Genomic DNA, 23,463 nt, shown 5'->3' on the forward strand with positions numbered 1-23,463 from the left:
CTTACATCATATTGCGATCTTCTTTTTCGCTACAGCCCTACAGTTCTACAGTTCTACAGTTCTTTACAGCCACAGGTACAGATACAGCTTTTACAGATTGCATTGCCCCTACAGTTCTCAACAGTCTTATCGTTTATTTTCCCCAAACCCGTTATCAATCTTCATCACACATTATTTTTTACTGTTACACAAACTCTCAACATGAGTGGCCGCACCACCGACGACATGCGGGCCGCTTACGCAAGCTCCCCTGTCCCCAGTGTCGACAGCACTGAGGACAAATATGCTCAACGGTTCGCCAAGCTGGAGAGCAAGTTTGCCAAGATGCTGGCTATGCTGGAGAACCAGAGCGAAGCCGCCCAGCAGGCAGCCGCCCAAACCCAAGCCTCCCAAGCAGCGCTTGCTACCGCCACCGCTGCTGCTGCCGCCGCCGCCTCAGCGACTGGTAACGAGAATGGTCGCGCAAAACTGCGCTACAAGATTCCCTCGCTGAGTTCCACCGAGCCCGAGGAATTTGACGCCTGGTTCGACCAGGTCCTGGAAATATGGCACTGCGAGCGTGGCCATGTGGCCGACCGAGACTTCATCGTCTCGATCTATGCCCAGGCCGAGGGTTTGGCCCGCAGCCGCATGCGGTCAATCAAGACCCGACTAACAGACGACGGCCCCGTTTCCTGCGACCGGTTCCTTCAAGAGCTGCAGGGAGCGTTTGAGGACAAAGTTGCCGTAGATAAGGCACAAGACCAGCTCTCGCGGTTAAAGCAGAGAGGCAGAAGGATCGAGGTCCATCTGCCGGAGTTTGAGGACCTGCTGACCCGCGCCAAAGCTCTGGACGCGGCGGACTCACAGAAGATTAGGTGGCTGAAGGACAGCCTCGACACGCCCATTCGGGAATACGTGGCGAACTCGTTCCCTCCCCGGGTCTTCTCGGAGTACTTAGACCGGGTCGTGTTAGCTGCCGAGGAACTGCGGCAGCGTAAGCTCGATGCCGAGTCGACTTCTGGCCGCCGCTCCGGTTATTACCCGTCCGCCCCCGCTGCCCACCGCCATCCCGACGCCATGGACTGGGAACGAACCCGTCGCGTTGCCCCCCAGCCTACCCGTACGCCTGCTGCCCGCCGCACTGCCCGCTGGGCGAGTGAAGAGGAACGAGAGAGACGTCGTCGCGCTGGCCTCTGCATCCGCTGTGGCGCCTCAGGTCACTTTGTACGGGAATGCCCCTACGATGTGCCTCCCAACCGGAACGCGCCTCCTGCCCGTGTCCGCGGTGTACACGTGCCCACGCCGCCGCAGCTAGACGATGACCTGGATGCCGATTTCGGTGTCGTACAGTTGCCCACTGCTCAGTCGGAAAACTGAGACCCTCCGGTGACAGTCGCCCCCGGAGGGGTAAGAACAAGAAGGGAACGTCCCCTTTGCTTGTGAGAGGCTCCTTATCTGTTGACGTTGTAATCAACGGCTCTCACAACTCAGTAGCTTTAGTCGATACCGGAAATACAGTCTCCTTGATCATATCCCAGGCCCTCGTGAAACGATTGAAACTACCTTGTTCTGCGCTGCAAACTTCCCTTTCCCTAAAACCTTTTAATGACCAACCTTCTTCTGTGGCCACTCAGGCTGCCCGCTTCGAGCTGGATCTCGGCGGCCTCCGGGAAGAAGTCCTTGCCCTTGTCGTACCCGACATTTATGATGACGAACTTCTTATTGGATACCCGTGGCTGAGCCACCACAACGCCCTAATAGACTGCAACCGGCACCGTTTGGTGCTCCCCCACTTCTCCGTCCCTCGCTCTGTTTCGACCATTCGGAACTTGGACACCCCTACGGAATTGAAAGCTGCACGTGTCAGCAAGATCTTGCACCAGGACTTGAAGGTCTTTGCTGCGAGCATACAGGATATCAACAAAGCATTGGAAAAGTTGGCCCGAGAGAACGAGCCTGTTACAGATGACTGGAAGGAAAAGGTTCCCAGTTGGATAGACCCACAGAATGTTGTTGCTTTTGACCCAGAAGCACTCTACACGCGCCGCCTCCCGCCGCTGCGTCCCGGGATGAACCACGAGATTCATCTAACTGTCCCTGACTCGGAAGCTCCCTGGGGACCACTGTACAGCCTTTCCCACGATGAGTTGATAGTACTGCGCCAAACGTTACTGAACCTACTGAACAAGAAGTTCATTCGAATGAGTAGTTCCACTGCTGCTGCCCCCATCCTGTTCGTCAAGAAACCTGGCGGTGGACTTAGATTCTGCGTGGACTACCGTCTGTTGAACAAGCTGATGAAGAAGGATAGATACCCGTTACCCAACTTCAAGGAAACACTACGCCAAATCAGCCGTTCAAAGTGGTTCACTAAGCTTGACGTCGTTGCAGCGTTCCATAATATCCGTATCGAGCCAGGCCACGAATGGAAGACCGCTTTCCGTACGCGCCTGGGCTCCTTTGAATGGAACGTGATGCCGTTTGGTTTGTCCAATGCTCCTGCCCAATTCCAACGCTTCCTGAATTCCGTATTGCAAGAGTACCTCGACCTGTTTTGTTCTGCTTACGTTGATGACATCCTAGTGTACACCGATGGCTCCCTCGACGAGCACAAGGAACAAGTTAACCACGTCCTAGCCAAGCTCGTGAAGGCCGGACTGACGGTTGACATCGACAAGTGCGAGTTCGGTGTACAAGAAGTCAAGTACCTGGGCTACATCATCAAGCCTGGAAAAGCAACAATGGATCCTGCCAAGGTGCAAGCAGTGAAAGACTGGCCCGTACCCAGTTCCAAGAAAGAGCTCCGTGGCTTCCTAGGATTTGCCAATTTTTACCGCCCGTTCATCAAGAACTTTGCCGAAGTAGCCGTCCCTCTCACTTCACTGACTGGTCACCTAGTTCCCTTCGTCTGGTCTCCAGAATGCCAAGCTGCCTTCTCGTCACTCAAAGATCTCTTCTGTGCTTCGCCCGTCTTGCGCCTCTTCGACCACTCTCTGCCAACAACTGTCGAAGCTGACTCTTCAGGCTACAGCACTGGAGCTGTCCTATTGCAGCAGCATCCAGATGGCCTGTTTCCATGTGCCTACATCAGCCAGAAGCTGTCTCCTGCCGAGTCCAACTATGAGATCCATGACAAAGAAATGTTGGCAATTGTCCGAGCCCTGAAAGAGTGGAGAGGAGAGTTACGTGGCGCCCAGGGACCCATCCGAGTGTTAACAGACCACAAGAACTTGTTGCATTTTACCTCTGCGCAACAGTTAACAGAGAGGCAAGCTCGTTGGGCTAACCTGCTAAGCGAGTTTGACCTAACACTGGAACACCGTCCCGGGAAACTGTCCCCACTGCCCGATGCTCTCTCCCGTCTTCACATGCCTTCAGGTCCCGATGATCCCCGCCTACAAGCTCGCAACCAACAGCTCCTCCAGTGTTTGCCCGACGGTGCCCTGAAAGTCAGATCTGCTCGCGTTACACTGCCATCCCCGTTCCGTAAGGAAGCCCTCAGTACACTGTGGGAACAAGCATTGTCAGCCGACTCTGACTATGCGGCAGCATGCGCAGTGGTTGCCTCTCAGGCGCCCAAATGGCCAGACAGCTTGAAGACTAATTGGCGAGTGTCACTGTCCGAATGCTCATTGGACTCCGAAGGTCGACTGCGATACAGATCAAGATTGTGGGTACCCCAGTGGGAACCTCTGAGGACAGCCTTGCTACAAGAGATTCACGATTCCGTGACACTAGTCCACCCCGGCCAAAGAATCATGTGTCAGGAAGTTTCCAAGACTTACTTCTGGCCGCACTACACAGCGGATGTCAAACGGTTCTGCCGCAACTGCGAAATCTGCGGTAGCACGAACGTCATGCGCCAGCTCAAGCAAGGTCTCCTGAAGCCCCTTCCGGTACCTGACCGCATCTGGCGTGACATTGGCATAGATCTGATTGGCCCTCTCCCGCCGTGCAAGAAGGAAGGAAAAGTCTACAAGCACGTCATGACGGTGGTGGACCATCTGTCCAAGGGTGTCATCCTTATAGCCTGCCGCAGCCTGGATATCGAGTATCTTGCCAGCCGTTTCTTGGAAGTCTACTACCCTCGCCATGGTCTTCCTAACAGCATTGCTTCTGACCGCCAATTTGCCAACATGTTCTGGAAACGACTCTGTACCACCCTGAAGATCGATCGTCGTCTGTCCACCGCTTACCACCCACAGACCAACGGGGCCACTGAGAGGACAAATGCTGAGGTGAAGACAAAGATGGCCAAACTCCTACACGACCGCTCAGACTGGCTAGACTGCCTGCCAATTGTGGAGTTTGCCCTGAACGCAGCCCCAGCGGCTTCAACAGAGACGTCCCCGTTCACGTTGTCCCACGGCTATAGTCCTGACTTGGTTGAGCTGCAGCCCGACGCCATTGCCCCCCTAGCAGCCCCCGTTGCAGCCAACACGAGTCCCATAGCTCAAGCAACAAGAATCCTGAAGAGCTTGGCAGACCACACGGATTGGGCCAAAGCCTCTCTCAGCGCCGCCAAGTCTGCTATGGAGGAACAGTCGAACAGACACAGACAACCACATCGACGTTTCCAGCCCGGCGACTGGGTTTGGTTGGCAAAAAGCTCCCATACTGTGCAGCAAGAAGGCCCAGGCAAGCGACTCCGGCCAAGATACCAGAAGCTCCAGGTCTTAGAGGCTGTAGGCTCCCACAGCTACCGTCTTGACCTGAAGGGTGCCAGAGGACACGACGTGTTTCATGCCGACAGATTGAAATACCACCCGAACGACCCTTGGCCCTCACAAGACCCGCACGTATCGAGCCCCGGACCAGTCGAGATCGATGGCTTTGAGGAATACGAAGTCGAGAAGATCCTGGAACACCGGCCAGCCACGAGAGACGAACCAGCCCAGTACTTGGTGAAATGGGTTGGTTGGCGAGATCCCACTTGGGAACCTACAGAGGCGCTGGAAGAAACGGCTGCTTTAGAAGAATTCTTGCGAGCGCAGGAGACTGCCGACGTTGAGGTGTGAGTGCCGTGGCGAGAGGACTGCTTGAGTCCGAAGTTTGATTGAAGGAGCTGCGAGTTCCACGGTTGTTGCACAGGGTCTATTTCCCTTTCCTTTGACATTTTTTTTGTTTCTCCACTGTCTGTTCCACTCCTTGTTCGTTCTGTTGTCGTTTACCGATGATTAGTTGCTTGTTGTTTGCTATTCCCTTTGTTGTTTTCAGTTGGTGTCCACCTTCCTGTTGTTTTCTTTTTTTGTGTTACACGGCCATGGGAGGATGGGAAGAAAGAGAAGGAGGCTGATGTTAGGGTCTGGGAGACCCGGGTCAAGGCTTTGCCTGATTGCCCGAGTTGAAGCCGGTGTGGCTTGAGCAACGGTGGTTCGAGTGTCGGTGGTCCGAGTCCGCAAAGGCCCGACTACTGACGGTCCGAATACAAGTGGCCCAACCGGCCTTGATCCGAACGCCCGATGACTCACCACGTTTGGGTCAATCAGGTAGGCCTCAGTTGTTCTACCCAGGCAGTATAAAGAGCTGCTGCTCTCTCCTAGTTTTAGTTAGTTCTTTCTTCTTCTCTCCATCGCAATATATCTGTTTCTGCCCTTCTACGTCCTTTTACGACTTGGCCCCTTACAGAGGTCCCCAGTTCACCGGTTTATTCTGGACAGAAGTCTGTCGCCAGCTCTCCATCACCCGCCGCCTCTCCACTGCGTTCCATCCCGAGACCGACGGCGCCCAAGAGCGCTCCAACCAGGAGATCGAGACCTACCTCCGTGCCTTCACTGTTTTCCTGCAAGACGACTGGGCTGCACTTCTCCCCCAAGCCCAGGTCGCCCTGAACAATCGCACTGCTACTGCCACTGGCCTTTCCCCTTTTTTCTTCACCCATGGTTACAACATTGACCCCCTTGACATGACTACCGACCACGAACCAGGCTCCACCGTTTCCCCCGCCACTGCCGGCCACAACTGGCTCGCCAAGCACCGCGACGCAACCGCGTTCGCCCAGGCCTCCATGGCATTCGCCCTTGAAACACAGGAACGACATGCCAACCGGGGACGCCAGGCAGCGGAAGCTTTCAAAGTCGGCGACCGAGTCTACCTGCGTCTGCGCAACGTGCGCACCATCCGCCCCTCGAAGACACTCGACTGGCTTGCCTTGCCCTACCGCGTTATCCAAGTCGTCGGTACGCACGCTGTCAAACTAGACACGCCCACCGGTATTATTACGGATAGGGCCCGAAGAAAGGATTAGGGTTCCGGGTACAGCCAACGACTCGGGACAATGATAGGTTCCTGAGGTGGACAGTCGGGCCTGTGGAGGAAGACGTCAGTTAGACAGAGTGCTAAGACGTATGGTCGGTTGAGATGAAGAGGCAACACACAACTTAGATGGCTATTCTGAGAATAGAGCGGCACAAAGAGGAAGGAGGAGGAACAATCACACACTTCAAAGAAGAAGAAAGGTTGAACTGCAAAGAAAGCAAGAACAGAATGGTATAAAGAAGAAGAAGAAGGTAAGCAAGTGCATGTGATTGTTAAGCTTGGAGAACAAGAGTAAACCTGATCAACTCAGGGCAGGAGACGACGATATTTATGTTGTCGGCGCTCCTGACAAAACTCTGTCTTCCCAAGCTAGAAACAATCAACATCTAACTACGAACAAAAAATAAGTCTCGTGTAAACAAGACGTAACAGGTTCGTAACAATCGAACCAGATAACAACCCCCACCTAAGCACGCAATGGCAATTGCAACAAGAAAACTCCGCAGCAGCAGAACAACGTCTATCAGAGCACCCGTGCTCAGCACATCCCACGACAACCTCATATCCGTTGATCAACTCACGATCTACACAGACCAACCTGTGCCATAAGCGCATCTTCATAGGTCGCCGACCTTCGGCGTTGTGGAAAAGAAGAGTGGGGTAGGTCTCATGCATAACCCTTAGCATGAGCAGTGTCAGGATAGCTATTCATGACAGTAGCCCCCCTTTTTATGACTGATTTCCACAGCAGTACTAAGATCGTCTGGCGTTAGGCATCCTCTTGTAGAATTCTGCAACCTTCTCAGGTGCATTGGCTAAATGGTCCAGAGGTTCCCAGGAGGGTCCATCATGTTCATAGCCCTCCCAAACTACTTGATATTGCAGAGGGCCACGCGAAGACACGCCTATAATTTCCTTGACCACAAATTCTTCCTCGCCATCTACTATGACGGGAGGAGGAGGAGGGTTTTTCTGGCCAGGAAGAGGATCCGACGCACATGGTTCCAGCAGACAAACGTGGAAGACGGGATGAACCTTCATAGTGGCAGGGAGTGCCAACTCGTAGGCATGCGAAGACACCTTCCGTAGAATCTTAAATGGGCCAAGCTTCTTGAAGTCCAACTTCTTTGAAGGACGAGTAGTTCGAATATTTCTACTCAAAAGCCACACTAAGTCCCCTTCTCGAAGGAGAGGGGCGGAAGATTTGTGTCGATTCGCGTACTCGGTCATCCGCTCACGGCTCCACGTAATTTCAGTCTTTAAAAACTGACAAATGTTGTCAAGCTCTTTAACAAAGTTCCGCAACGGGCCTTTTTCCACAGAGACTGGGAGCGACTCACGCCCACTTCTGGGGTGAAACCCGTGGTTCGCAAAGAAGGGCGTCAGCATAGTAGAACTGGACTCGGAGTCATTGTAAGAGAACTCCGCCAAGGGCAAAAGATCAGCCCAATTGTCCTGTCTATAGTTGGTGTAACCCCGCAGGTATTGCTCCAAAATAGAGTTCACACGCTCAGTCTGACCATCGGTCTGAGGGTGGAACGCAGTACTCAGATTTTGCTTTATGCCCAACAGTTTGGCTAAAGCCTTGGAAAAAGCCGACGTAAACAGACTACCCCTGTCGGACACAATGTCCAATGGCAGACCGTGGAGCCTATACACTGCTGACAAATAGAGCTTAGCAAAACCTGCAGCATCCAGCGAGGAATCGCAAGGTATAAAGTGAGCCATTTTGCTAAGCCTATCGATGACAACGAGAATCATGTCAAAAGAATTGGAGACCGGCAAGCCGGTGATAAAATCAAGGGACACAGATGTCCACCGAGCTTGCGGAATGGTCAGAGGTTTCAGTAGACCGTAGGGACTATGTCGCGCGGACTTGATCCGTTGGCAGACCTCACAATTTCGGATGTACCGGATGACATCACGACGCATCCCGGGCCACCAGTATTCCCGAACAAGAAGTTCAAAAGTGTTCTTTTGTCCAGGGTGTCCGCTAGGCATAATATCATGACAATTCTTCAATGCACGAACTCGTAGATCCTCGTTCGGCAAATATAGAAGGTCGTTGACAAACAAAAGACCGTCATTGTCAAGCCTGCAGACACTGAGGTCCACATCTGGAGGTTTGGTCGACTGGCCTCGAAGAGCAGAAATAACATCAAGAGCCCACTTGTCCGTGGATAGCGCGATTTTTACCTCGTCTACCAAAGACATGGTACCAATAAAATTTTCAGGGGGAATAATAGGAGCACACAGCTCTTTATCCTCCTCAGAAGAAGAAGAAACGAGGTCTTCGTAGCGTCTGGTCAGGGCATCAGCTCTAGAATTCAAGGAGCCTGTGACGGGTTGTCTAAGTACGGAGAAAACTCATAGTTAGGTCCAATGCTGTTTATTATCTTTAACATAGGGAAGAAAAGAAAGAAAAGGAAGAAGAAAATCCAAACTAAAGATGGGGGAACTGGCTCTGCTTTATAGGCGTTCGACAATCCAGTTGTGTGCGCCCCACCAGGGCAACCAGCCCTATGACCCCTGTACAATAAAAGTGGAGCAACACCCGTGCACATAAAAGTGGGTCCCGACCCCTGTGACACAAAAAGTGGGTCGCACCCTGGTCGACTAAAAGTGGGTCCACAAACCCTAACCCGAAAGTGGACCCAACTTCAAATCACACAAAAAGTGGGTCAACATGGATCAGCCCAAAGATGATCCAACATCGGGTCCACGACCCGTAACATTACCCCCCTCCTCTCATCCGTGTGCGGGGGCCCGTCATAGCGCCAGTCTGTGGCTCTCCAACGTCATCCTCATCTCCAAACTCGGCTTCGAAAGTCTCCAGTGCTTCCGTCTCCTCAAAGTCGGCTCGCGGTCTCCAGTCTGGCTCTGCATACCCTGCCCATTTGACAAGTACCTCTCTGCGGTAGCCTCTTCCTACGCGTCTCCGGCGGCTTCTCAAGATTCGCTCGACCAAGTATTCAGGCTCTCCATATTCGTTCTCTTCGAGCGCGGGGGGTTGCGTGTCGTCGGTCTTTTGGGAGGGGAGTGGATTCCCGGCTGCTCTCTTGATCAGGTCGACATGGAACTTCGGGTAGATATTCGTAGGCACATCAAGCTCGACAACGTGGGGAGATACGACTTTCGTCACTCGGTATTTGGCGTTGACCCACGACATTTTCTTGGAAATCTGGGGTGTCGAAATGTTCTTTAGCTTGAGCCACACTAGGTCGCCTACTTCGAAACGCTCTTGGCTGCTGCGTGACTTGTTGGCCTGATTCTCCATTTCTTGCTGTCGTGACGCCATGGCGGCTTGTGCCAACTCCCAGCCTTCACGGAATCTCTCAACGAATCTCTCGGCGTCTTGCTGTTCCAGTGTCTTCGGCGACTCTTCCGGTTGGACTTGCTCGATCGTGTCCACATGGTAGCCGTGGGTGAGGAAAAACGGGCTCACCCCCATGGACGTATTGCGGTTGTTGATGGCTAACATTGCGGCAGGCAACAGTTCCGGCCAGTCGTACTGGGAATAGGTAACGAACGCTCTCATGTACGCCAACACTTCCTGGTTCATCCGTTCCGTGGCTCCGTCTGTCTGGGGATGGAATCCCGTGGATAGTCTTCTCTCGATGCTGGTTAAACGACATAGGCTGCTCCAAAATTCGCTCGTCCAGTTGGTTCCTCTGTCTGACGTAAGGGCGTGTGGGAAGCCGTGATACTTCCAGTGACATTGCAAGAATCTCTCGGCGCAATGTGTCGCGGTCATTGTTGTCATCGCTTCAAGGGTCACAGCTCCTGTCAACCTGTCGACAATCACCATCAGGTATCTCGGGTCGCCGGGCTTCCGTGCCGGCAGTTCAGTCATGAAATCGATTCCCAGCTCTGAATGTGGTCTTTCCGGTATCGGCAGTGGTCGCAGTAGTCCTTTCTTCCGTTCTCGCCAAACTTTGGATCTTCCGCACACGTCGCAGTTCGCACAGAAGCGACGTACATCTCTCGAAATACCGGGCCAGAAGAAGTCGCGTGATAGAATGGCAAGCGTGCCGTCTCGTCCCGGGTGGCCAGTAACGTGTGAATCATGTGTACTCTGAATCAACGCTGTCCGTAGGGGCTCCCAGTCTGGTATAAAAAGCTTCTGTCGATATACAAGGGCGCCTCGGTTGTCGAATTCACATTCGGCTATGGATATAGCCACCTTCTTGGTCAGTGTCGGGGGAAAACTTCTCTCTGCGGTCGCTAGAGCCTTGTACATTTCGTGGAAATCGCTGTCCTTCGTCTTTGCTTCGTCCCACAGGCGCTGTAAATCTTGCTGCGAAAATATCTGGTCTCCGTGGGGGACAATGTCGGTTCTCTGAACGATCTCCGCCGGGGACAGAGCTACTGTCGTTGCTTCGGGAAGCCAGTGATCCTTGACTAGCTTCATGATTCGAGATTTGAGTCGCTCATCATCCTCGCCCTGGGGGGTGTCCTGCTCTCGTCGACTCAACGCATCGGGCTTTCCGTTCTTGACTCCTGCTCGAAACTCCAGTTGGAAATCATACTCTGAAAGTGTCTGTGACCACCGAACCTGTCTCTCCGATAGCTTGCGCGTTGTCATGAAATATTGAAGATTCCTGTGGTCGGTAAGAATCTTAAACGGGGCTCCATATTACGGATAGGGCCCAAGGAAACCATTAGGGTTCTAGAAAGCCAACGACTCAGGACAATGATAGGTTCCAGAGGTGGACAGTCAGGCCTGCGCGGATATACGGCCGGGAGGAGAGGATAGAACTCTCTAGGTCGTATGGTCGGTTTGAGGTAAAGAGGCACACTCAACTAATTGATCTTATAACACACGGAAGGGAATAAACAATCACAGGAACACTGAGGTAACGAAGACGACAGAAGGTACTGATGCAATGAAGGCTATCAAGAAACAAGTGATAATTAAAGATATAGTACTAAAGAAGAAGGTACTATCGAAGAAGTGATACTATAAACTAGTATACAAAGAAGAATGGCAAAAGGGGTGTATGTGATTGTTAAGCTTGGGGAGCAAGAGTTAACCTGATCACACAGGGCAGAAGGCAACGCTATTTAAGGCGTTGCAGATTCTGACAACAGAGATCTTCCCAAGCTAGAACCAAATCACAGATAACCGAAAGTGGGGACATACGTAACTCAACGTTACCAGACGCTACTATCAAACCGGATGTTAGTTCACGAGATAAACCAACACGGCAGCAGCAGAACTGAAAATCCCTCAAGACACCCAGGCAACGATATGTCGCGTTACAGCGATATCGGCCTAACAGGTGTGGGCCCCACGCTCAAACGCTGTTGACACAAAAGGAACGAGAATAGCAGTCAACTCAGAATAAGCTGCATCAACTGCAGAGTACCGAGTTACCTAATAGCGATGATCTATAGTGTGCAAGCCGGCCACACCCGAGTAGATAAACCGGAGTGACACCTCAAGGTTACACAGACCACCAAGTGGTATAACCGTATCATCATACGTCCTTGGAACATTAGCGTGACACAACGGAAGCGGGGTAAGGTGCCAGGCATAACCCTATGCAATGGCAATGGCAAGAATGGCTATTCATGACAGTATGCTCCTTTTAAATGACTGATTTCCACAGCAGTACTAAGATCGCCACATCCTAGACTAGAATCAAGTCGGAGAATTCGCAAAAGGAAGCCGGGCATCTAGGGACACGGAAGTCCACCGGGCTTTGCAGAATCGGAACAGAAGGAATAAGCCAACCATACGGGTCTAGACACAGCATGACTCCGCAGGCAAGAATTGTAGATCTCGATGCACCAACAACATCGTGACGTATAGGGGATCAACGGAATCCCTAGCATGAAAGCTTGTACATCTGATCAACATAAAACAAGGCCTTGAAGTGCAACGACAACTTCGTAAGGGCCTCGTGTCCACAGACAAGAGGAAGGTAAAAAAGAATGGGAATAACGAAAGGCAACCTCATCAACCGAGGGGCAGCACCAAGGATCTTAAGTGGGAATAAGTTGAGAACGCAGCTCAGTACCCGCAAAGGCAAAGGTTTTTCAACCTTGTTGTCCTCCCTAGTTATGGCATTGGTCATAGAAGTAAGAGCCAGGCCTGTAGGTTATAACAAACAACAATCGCTCAGTTCCATAGCCCATAAATCTGTTGCCTGCAAGATGCAGAAGGTCCCCTGAGAACTACCAAGTTCTGGTAACAAGTGTACACCAGAGTGGCTACTCAGTTGGCACAATCATCAATCGCCGCGACATAATCGCCTCCACAATAGCTAAGAACCCCCTGGGACATGGTTCGATGGATGTAAACGAACACGATTCCGGTTGTGGGAGAATAGACTAACATGTGTAATGGGGACTCATCATCGATCGGGTAATTGGTATATGACAACAGACAGCATGGAAACAAAGACGTGCAGGATCCGTAAAGAGTATTGGTGAAAGGGGAAAACAAGAAATTGGTAAAGTCAGCTTGTCAAACTTGGCAGTATTTCAGCACAAGATACAAGACTGGCCTGCACCACCATAGGCAGGACTTCGAAGAGGGACATCGTGTTTCTTTTAACGAGAAGAAAAACAACAAGATATTGTCCAAAAGAGAGAGGCAGAGAGTAGGCCCAAGTGAAGACACAAAGAGGTCGCAGAAAGGAGACATAGAGTAGTCGCAAGTAGACGTAACAGAGTCGAAGAAAGTAACAGGCAAGAGAGCTGTCCAAAGTAGAGGACACAGAACATGTCACAAGAAGTAGACGTATAGTGGTCGTAAGTAGACACAACAACAGCCGAAAGAAAATAGTCCGAACAGTGGCCTAACGCATTAGACACAACTGTGGCACGAAGACTAGACATAACTGTCAAGAAGTGGGACAGAAGCGAGCTGTTAACAAAGCGAGTAGACAGCAACTGTCAATACCCAGACAGACACGGGCTGTCAGCAAAGCGAGTAGATATAAACTATCAATACCCGGACAGACACGAGCTGTCGGCAATTATAACCCAGCAGGGGTCAAACGCAAGCACCATAGTGGTCAAAGAAGAGACACAAAAAAAGCAGTCGCCGATGGACACACGGTGTCACAAGGAAGAGGCATTAAGAGGTGTCAACCCAAAGAACAGACACGAGCTGTTCGTAGAACCAACGAGCTCAGCAAAGAACAGACACTAGCTGCTGATATCATATAAATAGACCCAACAGGAGTCAAAACAATTAGGCAAGAAATACAGACACAGAGGTCTAAAAACAGACATAAACTGTCCAAGAAATCCCACAAGAACTCAATAACATGCTTTGGCACAATGGCAGGTGTGTGAGTAAACTCAACAACAACACTTTATACACTCAGGTACCATGTTGTAACTCAAAGTAATCTGGGAGTTGGCAACATCATTGCTGCAAGCCAAAAGGTGCATAGCTGGTAGACATGGCTTTCTGGAAACCCCCGTTCAGATGTGGCAAGTTGTAACGACTGGTTGATGCGGGACCAAATGAACAGCTTATAAAATAAGGTAGTTGACCGCCCGTAAATCAACAGAAGATCGTACACTGCCTGGTTCCCGAGGACAAAGAATCGGAGAAGCCAACACTGAAGAAGTAGGGGCAATGAAGCCACGTGTGAGCATGCCATCCAGGTTTTGCTTGACAAGTTGCAAATTTAGATGTGCATCATCAGACGGAAGAGTATTGATATGTTCGGCAGTCGAGACAAGATTAACAGCATGACCTGCGTCTTGACAAGAGGTGGTTGAAGGTACACCATCCCGCAAGAACACCGGACGCAAATCATAATAACTGTCCGAACTGCATTCGGGATATCGCTTGTGCACTTGTTCTAGCCGTAGGTCATCCTGATCAACAGGATCGAGAACCTGCTCAGCGGTAGTGCGGTGAGCCCGCCGGTTCTCATTGCTTGCAGTGGAACGCAAAGCTTGAGACGACATTAGCCTAGAGGAACAAAGTGCTTCAACGAAATTAAAGGAGCTGGGACAGAGACAGTGCCATCAACTGACTGTCCACAGAAGAAGAGAAGTAGATTGAGAAATGGAATCAACTAAGAACCAGAAAGAGCCGAGTTATGACTAGCGGACGAAGAAGGTTGTGTAACAACAGCAGCGCTAGTATGATCATAGGAAGACGGGATATCGGCCGTAGTCGAGAGCCGGAACGAAAAGAAGAATAAGGTGTGCTAAAGAATAACAAAGAGTTGGAAGAATGTGTGAGTCTTTAAATGAAGCTTAACAAAATATTACGGATAGGGCCCAAGGAAACCATTAGGGTTCTAGAAAGCCAACGACTCAGGACAATGATAGGTTCCAGAGGTGGACAGTCAGGCCTGCGCGGATATACGGCCGGGAGGAGAGGATAGAACTCTCTAGGTCGTATGGTCGGTTTGAGGTAAAGAGGCACACTCAACTAATTGATCTTATAACACACGGAAGGGAATAAACAATCACAGGAACACTGAGGTAACGAAGACGACAGAAGGTACTGATGCAATGAAGGCTATCAAGAAACAAGTGATAATTAAAGATATAGTACTAAAGAAGAAGGTACTATCGAAGAAGTGATACTATAAACTAGTATACAAAGAAGAATGGCAAAAGGGGTGTATGTGATTGTTAAGCTTGGGGAGCAAGAGTTAACCTGATCACACAGGGCAGAAGGCAACGCTATTTAAGGCGTTGCAGATTCTGACAACAGAGATCTTCCCAAGCTAGAACCAAATCACAGATAACCGAAAGTGGGGACATACGTAACTCAACGTTACCAGACGCTACTATCAAACCGGATGTTAGTTCACGAGATAAACCAACACGGCAGCAGCAGAACTGAAAATCCCTCAAGACACCCAGGCAACGATATGTCGCGTTACAGCGATATCGGCCTAACAGGTGTGGGCCCCACGCTCAAACGCTGTTGACACAAAAGGAACGAGAATAGCAGTCAACTCAGAATAAGCTGCATCAACTGCAGAGTACCGAGTTACCTAATAGCGATGATCTATAGTGTGCAAGCCGGCCACACCCGAGTAGATAAACCGGAGTGACACCTCAAGGTTACACAGACCACCAAGTGGTATAACCGTATCATCATACGTCCTTGGAACATTAGCGTGACACAACGGAAGCGGGGTAAGGTGCCAGGCATAACCCTATGCAATGGCAATGGCAAGAATGGCTATTCATGACACTCCAAGACTCTTTAGTTCGCCTCTCCATTCTTCAAGACACTTTATGACAGCCAACAACTCTTTATCATGGATCTCGTAGTTGACTTCGGCGGGGCTCAGCTTCTTCGAGAAAAATGCAACGGGGCGGAGGCTTCCAGTCTCGTCGACCTGCGACAGCGTACCTCCCAGTGCCCATCCTGAGCAGTCGCACTCTACTATTGTAGGCCGTTCTTCATCCCACATTGCTAGCACGGGGGCTCTCATGAAGTCGTTCTTCAGCTTCTCAAAGGCTTGATTTTCTGTCTTGCTCCACTTCCACGGCTCTTCTTTCTTCGTAAGTCGAACTAGCGGCGCTGCAACTTCGCTGAATAACGGGATAAATTGGCGGTAAAAATTCGCAAAGCCAAGAAAACTGCGGACGCTTTTCACATTCGTCGGAGGCTGCCACTCGCGGATTGCAGCCACTTTAGCGGGATCAACTTTTATCCCCTCTCCGGCCTGGATGATAAAGCCCAGGTACTTCGTCTCGGTCACTGCAAACTCGCACTTGTTCAGGTCTAAACGTAGACCAGCATCGCCCAATCTCTCCAACACAAGGTTCACTTTTCTCATGTGGTCCTTGTGACTTCCGTCGGTGTAAATTAGTACATCGTCAAGGTACGCGGAACAAAAGTCGTCCAAATAGTCGCGGAGCGTGCTGTTGATGTATCGTTGAAACGTGGCGGGTGCTCCGGATAGTCCAAAGGGCGTAACTAGCCACTCGTATAGGCCGAACCTGGTCCGGAAAGCGGTTTTCCATTCGTCGCCTTCTGTGATTCGTATCTTGTGAAACGCGGCGCGGACATCGACCTTGGTAAAATAGCGTGCCTTGGCTAGCGCTCTCAGAGTTTCACTGATTAGCGGCAGCGGGTAACGATCTTTCTCGGTTATGTCGTTCAGTGCTCGATAGTCCACGCAGAATCGCAGACCGCCTCCGGGTTTCCGAACAAACAGGACAGGGGCGCCTCCGGGGGAGCTGCTAGCGCGAATCCATCCCTTGTCTAAGTGGTCTGCTAGCGTCTTGCGCAGAACCAATAATTCATCTCTCGACATGTTGTACAGGGGGCCCCATGGGACCTCTTTGTCTCGTCCTTGTTCGTCTTTCTTCATCTTTATAGCGTGGTCGATGCCTGGTCGGTTGGGCGGTAAATCTCCTTCGCCATCGTCTAGGAAAATCGGTGCTAAATGCTTGAGTTCCTGCGGGAGTCTCTCGGAAATCTGTTCTCTTGTGAGGCGGGCTTTCACTTCGAGGGCCTTGTTGATGTCTTGAATGGAGGCCGAAAACACTTGTAGCTTCTGTTTGCTCTTCCTTCCTCGTCGAATCTCTGCGGCAAAAACTGCTGCCATCACCATGCTTGCTTTGGGGGCGCCAGCGTGCGCTTCACGCCAGCCTTTCTCTCGGACAATAAGTCGGTCTCCTTGATCCTTGAAGGTAATCATTCGCTCTTTCGCGGAGTACACGACGTCGTTCTTCTCCATCCAGGGCTTTCCCAGGATCATGTCGTAGGCTAAATTCGGTATCACGTAACCGTAGACTCTCTCTTTGCGACCGTCGATATCAATGTCGCACACTGCAATTTCTGAAATCCATCTCTTCTTCGTGTCGTTTTCTGCAAGTAGTAGCTCTCTTCTCTTCACGGGGATACGCTGGAGACCCCGTCGCTTGACTAAACCTTCGTCAAATGCTGATGTTACCAAGCATCCAGTGTCGAGCAGTGCGTCACAATAAAAGAAGTTGTTGACGAAAGTCTCGATCAAAAACGGTGTGGAATGCATGTGGTTGACTGCATCAGCATGGACGATGTTGGTGCCGGTTTTCTTCTTGCGTCTTCTCTTCTTTAAACTCAGGGGCCGAAATTCGTCTGGGTCTACTCTTGTGTCCGCATCGTGTGGAACACTCTCGATAATCTCGTCCATCGGCTCTGAAACTTCTGGAATCATTGCATGGTTCATTCTCGCTGGTCGACGACTCGGGGCAAACTTCGGGCAGTCAAGAGACCGGTGGCCCGTGGCAAGGCAACGGAAACAGGCGTTGCCAGACTTTGCTTTCTCTTTTTCATCTGCAGATCTCCAAGGTGCACGGGGTTTGACGGGACGGGTGCGTTGGCATTCATTGCTCGGGAGCGGCGTGTGGAAGGCGTTGACACTCATTGTCACGTGTTCTTCATCATTGTCGGGGTGCGGTTGCTGGTCCACGACGCTCGGGGTTACAACTTTGGCGGACATTGTTTCTGCTTTCGTCTGGCTGTACCACGTCAAAGTCTTCGACGGGTCCTTGGAACTATATCCTGGTAGCGCTTCCACTCGTCCCGCTACTCTCTTTACTTTCTCAACCCATCTTGGGTAGTCGTCGTTGGGGAGGTTTTTGACTGTGAGGTATACCTGAAGTGTCGAGTTTATGGCGGAGTTCAGGTGTAAAATCTTAACGCGGTCGGGCCAGTCCAAACCTCCACATAAGCCAACTTGGTGCTCGAAATCTTGTAGGAAAGACACAAAACTCTGGTGACTTCCCATCTGTATAGCGCAGAGCTTCTGGCCTGCCTTCTGGATCGCGTCCTTGTCTTCAAACTGGTCGTTGATGTGCTGAAGAAAACTCTTCCAATCCCAATTGTGTATGGCGCCATCGGTGAACCATTGTTCTACTCTCGCTTGTTGCTCAGCGTGAATACTCATGAAAATGCTGAGACAAATTGCTTGGGAAGACCCGATGACGTGAGCTGCGATTTGCGCGCGGACCTTCAACTGTTTAAAATATCTGGGGAAGGACAAAAGCTTTCCATCCCACTCTGGCCACGGTGCGTTGTAGCGGTGGTTAATCATCGGTTGTGAAGGTGGTAGGGCAAGTGCAGGCGCGGGAGGAGCCGGGGCTTGTAGTTTCGCGTGGTTCTGTAGTATCATCTGGACTATTGCGAGTTGCTGAGGCGTAAATACTTCTAATCCTGGGGTATTGGTGGGCTGCTCCTGTTGGGAGTCGCGGGGTAGCCCGGACAGAACATCTTCTGTTTTGTCGTTCATCGTTAAAGTATGCTATCTCACGGCAGGCTTCTAAGAGAACATAAGGGGTAATGAAGCTTCCTCACAAGCTTCTAAGACAACAAGGGGTCATGAAGCTTCCTAACAAGCTTCTAAGACAACAAGGGGTAGTGAAGCTTCCTCACAAGCTTCTAAGACAACAAGGGGTAGTGAAGCTTCCTCACAAGCTTCTAAGATAAAAAAAATGGATGTTAAAGATAATATGTGACGGGTTGTCTAAGTACGGAGAAAACTCATAGTTAGGTCCAATGCTGTTTATTATCTTTAACATAGGGAAGAAAAGAAAGAAAAGGAAGAAGAAAATCCAAACTAAAGATGGGGGAACTGGCTCTGCTTTATAGGCGTTCGACAATCCAGTTGTGTGCGCCCCACCAGGGCAACCAGCCCTATGACCCCTGTACAATAAAAGTGGAGCAACACCCGTGCACATAAAAGTGGGTCCCGACCCCTGTGACACAAAAAGTGGGTCGCACCCTGGTCGACTAAAAGTGGGTCCACAAACCCTAACCCGAAAGTGGACCCAACTTCAAATCACACAAAAAGTGGGTCAACATGGATCAGCCCAAAGATGATCCAACATCGGGTCCACGACCCGTAACAGAGCCAGGCCTATAAGTGATGACATAACGGTACTCGCTCAGTTCCATAGCCCACCTCGCTTGCCGTCTGTTCATGGCCGGAATTTGCTTAAGAACGGCTAAATTCCGATGGTCCGTCAATACCAGAACAGGTTTTTCCAGACTTTCAACCATGAATCGCCACGACTTTAGAGACTCCACAATGGCTAACAACTCCTTGTCACCTACGCCGTAGTTACACTGGGCAGGATTCATTTTTTGAGAGAAATAGGCCACGGGGTGTAGTAGAAGCCCCTTGTCAGTCGGGTGGTATTGAGACATGACGGCAGATATTACACGGTCAGACGCGTCTGTTTCAATAACAGTGTCCAACAGGTAATCAAAGTGCTTGAGGATAGGTTCAGAGCAGAAAAGGTCCTTCAGGGTGTGAAATGCTGCCTCACATTCAGAGGACCAGACAAAAGATTGCGTCTTTTTAGTCAACTCGAAGAGAGGTGTGCAGATTCTAGAGAAGTCACGGATGAACCTCCTATAGAAATTGGCAAAACCCAAAAAGGACTGGACTCCCTTAACAGTTCGGGGAGCCTCCCACTCACGGACAGCCGCAACTTTAGCGGGGTCCATCTTCAGAGCATCGGCTGAAATAACAAAGCCAACAAAGGTAGTTTCAGTCTTGTCGAATTCGCATTTTTCACCCTTGACAAACAGACTGGCCTGCGCTAATTTTAGCAGGACTTTGCGCACATGAACATCATGTTCCTCTTGGTTCAGAGAGAACACCAGGATATCATCCAAGTAACAGACACAGAATATGTCCAAATACTCCGACAAGACCTCGCTGACATATTTCTGACACGTGGCAGGAGCATTGGTGAGCCCAAACGGCATCACATTGTACTCAAAAATGCCATATCGAGTTCTGAAAGCTGTCTTGTATTCATCACCTTTCTTGATGCGAATCAAGTGGTACGCGGCTCTCAGATCCAGCTTTGTAAAAATGTTTCCCGTAGCCGCCGTGCGCAGTGATTCATTGATCCGAGGCAGAGGAGTTACGTCTTTGATGGTGATATCATTGACGGCTCGGAAATCAACACAGAATCGTAAACTGCCTGGCTTCCTAGCAAAAAGAATCGGGGAAGCCAGCGGCGAAGAGGAAGAGGAAATAAAGCCTTTAGCAAGCATGCCATCTAGATATTTTTTGACAGCCTGCAACTCGAGTGGAGTCATATCGTACAGCGGGGCCTTGGGGTATTTCGCATCGGGAACGAAGTTAATCGCATGATCAATGTCCCGGTGAGGTGGTAGTTGATCAGCACCTTCTCGAGAGAACAGAGGAAGTAGGTCATGGTATTTCTTCGGGATGCGTTCAAGGAGCCGTGCATGCTCTTGTTCCGGAGTTAGGTCCTCCTGATTGAGATAATCCAGGACTTCCTGAGCGGTGACACGATAAATCTGTAGTTTCTCAGCTTTGGCAAAGCGATGCAAAGCCTGAGACGACACCGTCACACAGGAACAAGACACAGCTGACGATTGTGCAATAAAAGAAGGAAGGGGTGAAGTGGCTGAAGCAGGAGCAGATCCCTCAATCTGACTGCCAGCGGTAGAAGCAATATTTTTGTCGTTTTTTGTATAAGAAAAATCAAACGAAGCGCCAGAATCAGTAGAAGCAGTCGAAACAGAAGAAGAAGAAGAAGAAGAATCAGAAGCTGCCACAGCATTGCCATCGGCGGTAGAAGTAACCGATATCTTGAGCGTATTGGAAGGCCAAGAAATTTCCGGGTTATGGGCGTCGAGCCAGCATTTCCCCAGGATGATGTGGTAGCCCCCAAGCTTCGTGATTTGAAAAACCAAAGTTTCTGAATAATTAGGAAAAGAGAGGGACAAAGGAACTTGGTGGGTCACTTTACCCGCAGCAGTTTCACTACCATCAACAACATGGAGCGACTCGGCTCTGGCCTTGAGAACAGTAGGAATCTGATGCCTTGCTATAAATTCAGAATCCACAAAACAAGTTGTTGATCCCGAATCCACCATAGCGTAGGCCTCAATGGAATTATTCACTGTCACAGGAATAACCAGAGGGGGAGAGTTACCATAATCGATAGCATTATCAAGAGAACAAGTGCTGATTCTCAAGAGACCCTCATCAGCAGCGTCAGGGCTAGCCAGGACCAGAGGGGAATGGGTCGGTAGCCCTTCTAGTTTTTTGACGCATCAGGCGCAGGGGCCGTCGAGGGAGCCCGGGTAGAAGTGGAGGGAGAAGGGACAGTAGCTGTTACGGGTTGAGAACCCGTGGTTGGATCAGACAGAGCTGATCCAGTGCTTTCGAATGCAGGTCGTTTCACCGAATTTGGACAAGGTTTCGGATGAACTTCGGCAACTCTTCGGAGGCTTCGGAGAGCTCGGACCGGGTCGGACTTGAGGTCCGTGGGTAGGATTCGCCTAATCCGGCAGGATGCAAAAAGGTCCGAAGTGTTCCGAGGGAAACTGAGGGATTCCGACGGGATCGGAGTTAACCTCGAGTTATCGCCGAAAACTCGGACATAAGGAGCTCACGGAGGGATATTGAGCCGATCGGGAACTTGCATTTGTAAGCACAAAAATGTCTATATAGTAGACCCAAATCCGCTGTTTAGTTTAGTCTTTCTTCTACCTTTTTCTCTCCATCAAAAGATAATAAACAGCATTCTGGTCATAACTGCAAGACTCTCTTGTACTTAGTGAACCGCTCACATATTATCTTTTGATCCTTTATTGTTTCTTAGAAGTTTGTGAGGAAACTTCATTGCCCCCTATTGTTTCTTAGAAGTTTGTGAGGAAACTTCATTGCCCCCTATTGTTTCTTAGAAGTTTGTGAGGAAACTTCATCACCCCCTATTGTTTCTTAGAAGTTTGTGAGGAAACTTCATCACCCTCCTACCGTGCCATACTTGACGAATGAAGTACGGCATCACATCAAGCCCCCGCAGTACAAGCCCCGTACAGCCACCCTCGCCCTCATTCTGGTCCGCATCCGAAGACAACGCGTCCCCTATACGCCGTCGAGCCAGAATGAGTAACGACAAGATGGAAGATGTTCTGGCTGGACTTGCGCTTGACCAGCCTGGCCCCTCCCGGCAACAAGCCGAGGCGCCCCCACAGCAGAGTTCAGACACCCCAGGATTGGAGGTGTTCACCCCGGAGCAACTAAGAGTGATCCAGATGTTGCTACGAAGCCAAGTCCTGTTACAGGCAACCGCCCCCCCGGCACCTGCACCTGCCCCGGTAGCCCCTACCCCGGCGCCAGTACGTACCCCGGGCCCCTTCGCCCCGATGATCGACCATCGGTACAACGCAAAATGGCCGGAGTGGGACGGAAAGACAGCGTCGTTCCCGCGATTCTTCAAACAGTTGAAGGCCCGAGCTCAGATCGAATCACAAGTCGTTGGCTCCTCCCAGGCAATTTGCCTAAGTGTTTTCATGGCCATTCCCACAGAGCAACAGGCCAGAGTTGAACAGTGGTTCACTGACGGAGCCACTCATGGTTGGGATTGGGACGCCTACCTTGGCCATATCCATGACCAATTCGAAGACAAGGAGGCTATTCAGAAGGCGGGTCAAAAGCTTTTGACCATGCAGATGGGAAACCATCAGAGTTTTATATCGTTCTTGCAGGATTTCGAGCATCAAGTTGGCCTTTGTGGAGGTTTAGATTGGCCAGACCGTGTGAAGATCATGTACCTGAATTCCGCTATCAACCAAACGTTACAGGTACACCTCACGGCAAAAAACCTCCCCAACGATGATTACCCGCGTTGGGTTGAGAAGGTGAAGATGGTGGCTGGCCGAGTGGAAGCGTTGCCAGGATACCGGTCGAAGGACACGTCCAAGACCTCGACGTGGTACGCGAAAACTAGAGGTGGAGCAAGGTTCGCCGAAGTGGTGACCCCAAGTGTCGCAAATCAGCAGACGCGAATCGACAACGACGGAGACACCATGATGACAGGTGTCAACGCCCTCCAAGGCCGCGCCTCGAACAACTATGGACAACGCCCCCGAAAGTCCCGCGCCCCTTGGAGAACCCCGGCGGAGATAGAAACCGCTAGATCCAGCAACGCTTGTTTCCGCTGTCTTGCCAAGGGCCACCGATCCTTCGAATGCCCCAAGTTTGCCCCGGCCCGTGCGCCCGCAAGAGTGAACCGCACGACAATCCAACAAGCCCCCGAATCGATGGATGATGTGGCCGATGACCTTTCCGACGACGAGGAAAAAGAGTAGACTCTGGGAAAAGTCGCCCCCAGGGTCATAAGAAGAAGAGCCCCAACAATTGCGATGTTCCGCTCGATGTATTTAAAGATTTACACTCCACTCCGTTCCTAATTGAAGCATTTATTAACAATTCCTTTTACTGTGATGCTTTATTTGACAGT

At 50.8% G+C, this 23,463-nt stretch overlaps 5 protein-coding genes across 5 annotated transcripts; 2 read left to right on the forward strand and 3 right to left on the reverse strand.

The window, feature by feature from the left end:
- Window positions 1-201: 201 nt before the first annotated feature.
- BROUX77_005766 (uncharacterized protein) lies at window positions 202-6,229 on the forward strand (the record flags this gene model as incomplete). The annotated part of the gene is made up of 3 exons (XM_073750675.1): window positions 202-1,323; window positions 1,617-4,996; window positions 5,611-6,229. 3 exons carry the CDS (start codon window positions 202-204, stop codon window positions 6,227-6,229), a joined length of 5,121 nt encoding a protein of 1,706 aa, XP_073604003.1.
- A 764-nt stretch (window positions 6,230-6,993) lies between these two features.
- On the reverse strand, window positions 6,994-10,825 carry BROUX77_005767 (uncharacterized protein; the record flags this gene model as incomplete). Its single annotated transcript, XM_073750677.1, has 3 exons — window positions 6,994-8,590; window positions 8,979-9,823; window positions 10,220-10,825. 3 exons carry the CDS (start codon window positions 10,823-10,825, stop codon window positions 6,994-6,996), a joined length of 3,048 nt encoding a protein of 1,015 aa, XP_073604004.1.
- Window positions 10,826-15,416: 4,591 nt separating this feature from the next.
- BROUX77_005768 (uncharacterized protein) lies at window positions 15,417-18,458 on the reverse strand (the record flags this gene model as incomplete). Its single annotated transcript, XM_073750678.1, has 2 exons — window positions 15,417-16,101; window positions 16,180-18,458. The coding sequence occupies 2 exons, from the start codon at window positions 18,456-18,458 to the stop codon at window positions 15,417-15,419; spliced, it is 2,964 nt and encodes a 987-aa protein (XP_073604005.1).
- A 575-nt stretch (window positions 18,459-19,033) lies between these two features.
- Window positions 19,034-21,642, reverse strand: BROUX77_005769 (uncharacterized protein; the record flags this gene model as incomplete). Its single annotated transcript, XM_073750679.1, has 3 exons — window positions 19,034-21,215; window positions 21,266-21,496; window positions 21,611-21,642. The coding sequence occupies 3 exons, from the start codon at window positions 21,640-21,642 to the stop codon at window positions 19,034-19,036; spliced, it is 2,445 nt and encodes an 814-aa protein (XP_073604006.1).
- Window positions 21,643-21,991: 349 nt separating this feature from the next.
- BROUX77_005770 (uncharacterized protein) lies at window positions 21,992-23,311 on the forward strand (the record flags this gene model as incomplete). Its single annotated transcript, XM_073750680.1, has 1 exon — window positions 21,992-23,311. One exon carries the CDS (start codon window positions 21,992-21,994, stop codon window positions 23,309-23,311), a length of 1,320 nt encoding a protein of 439 aa, XP_073604007.1.
- Window positions 23,312-23,463: the final 152 nt, after the last annotated feature.

This window comes from Berkeleyomyces rouxiae, assembly GCF_048999995.1.
Source record: "Berkeleyomyces rouxiae strain 22BRR77 chromosome Unknown BrBRR77_ptg000006l, whole genome shotgun sequence".
Lineage (NCBI taxonomy): Eukaryota > Fungi > Ascomycota > Sordariomycetes > Microascales > Ceratocystidaceae > Berkeleyomyces > Berkeleyomyces rouxiae.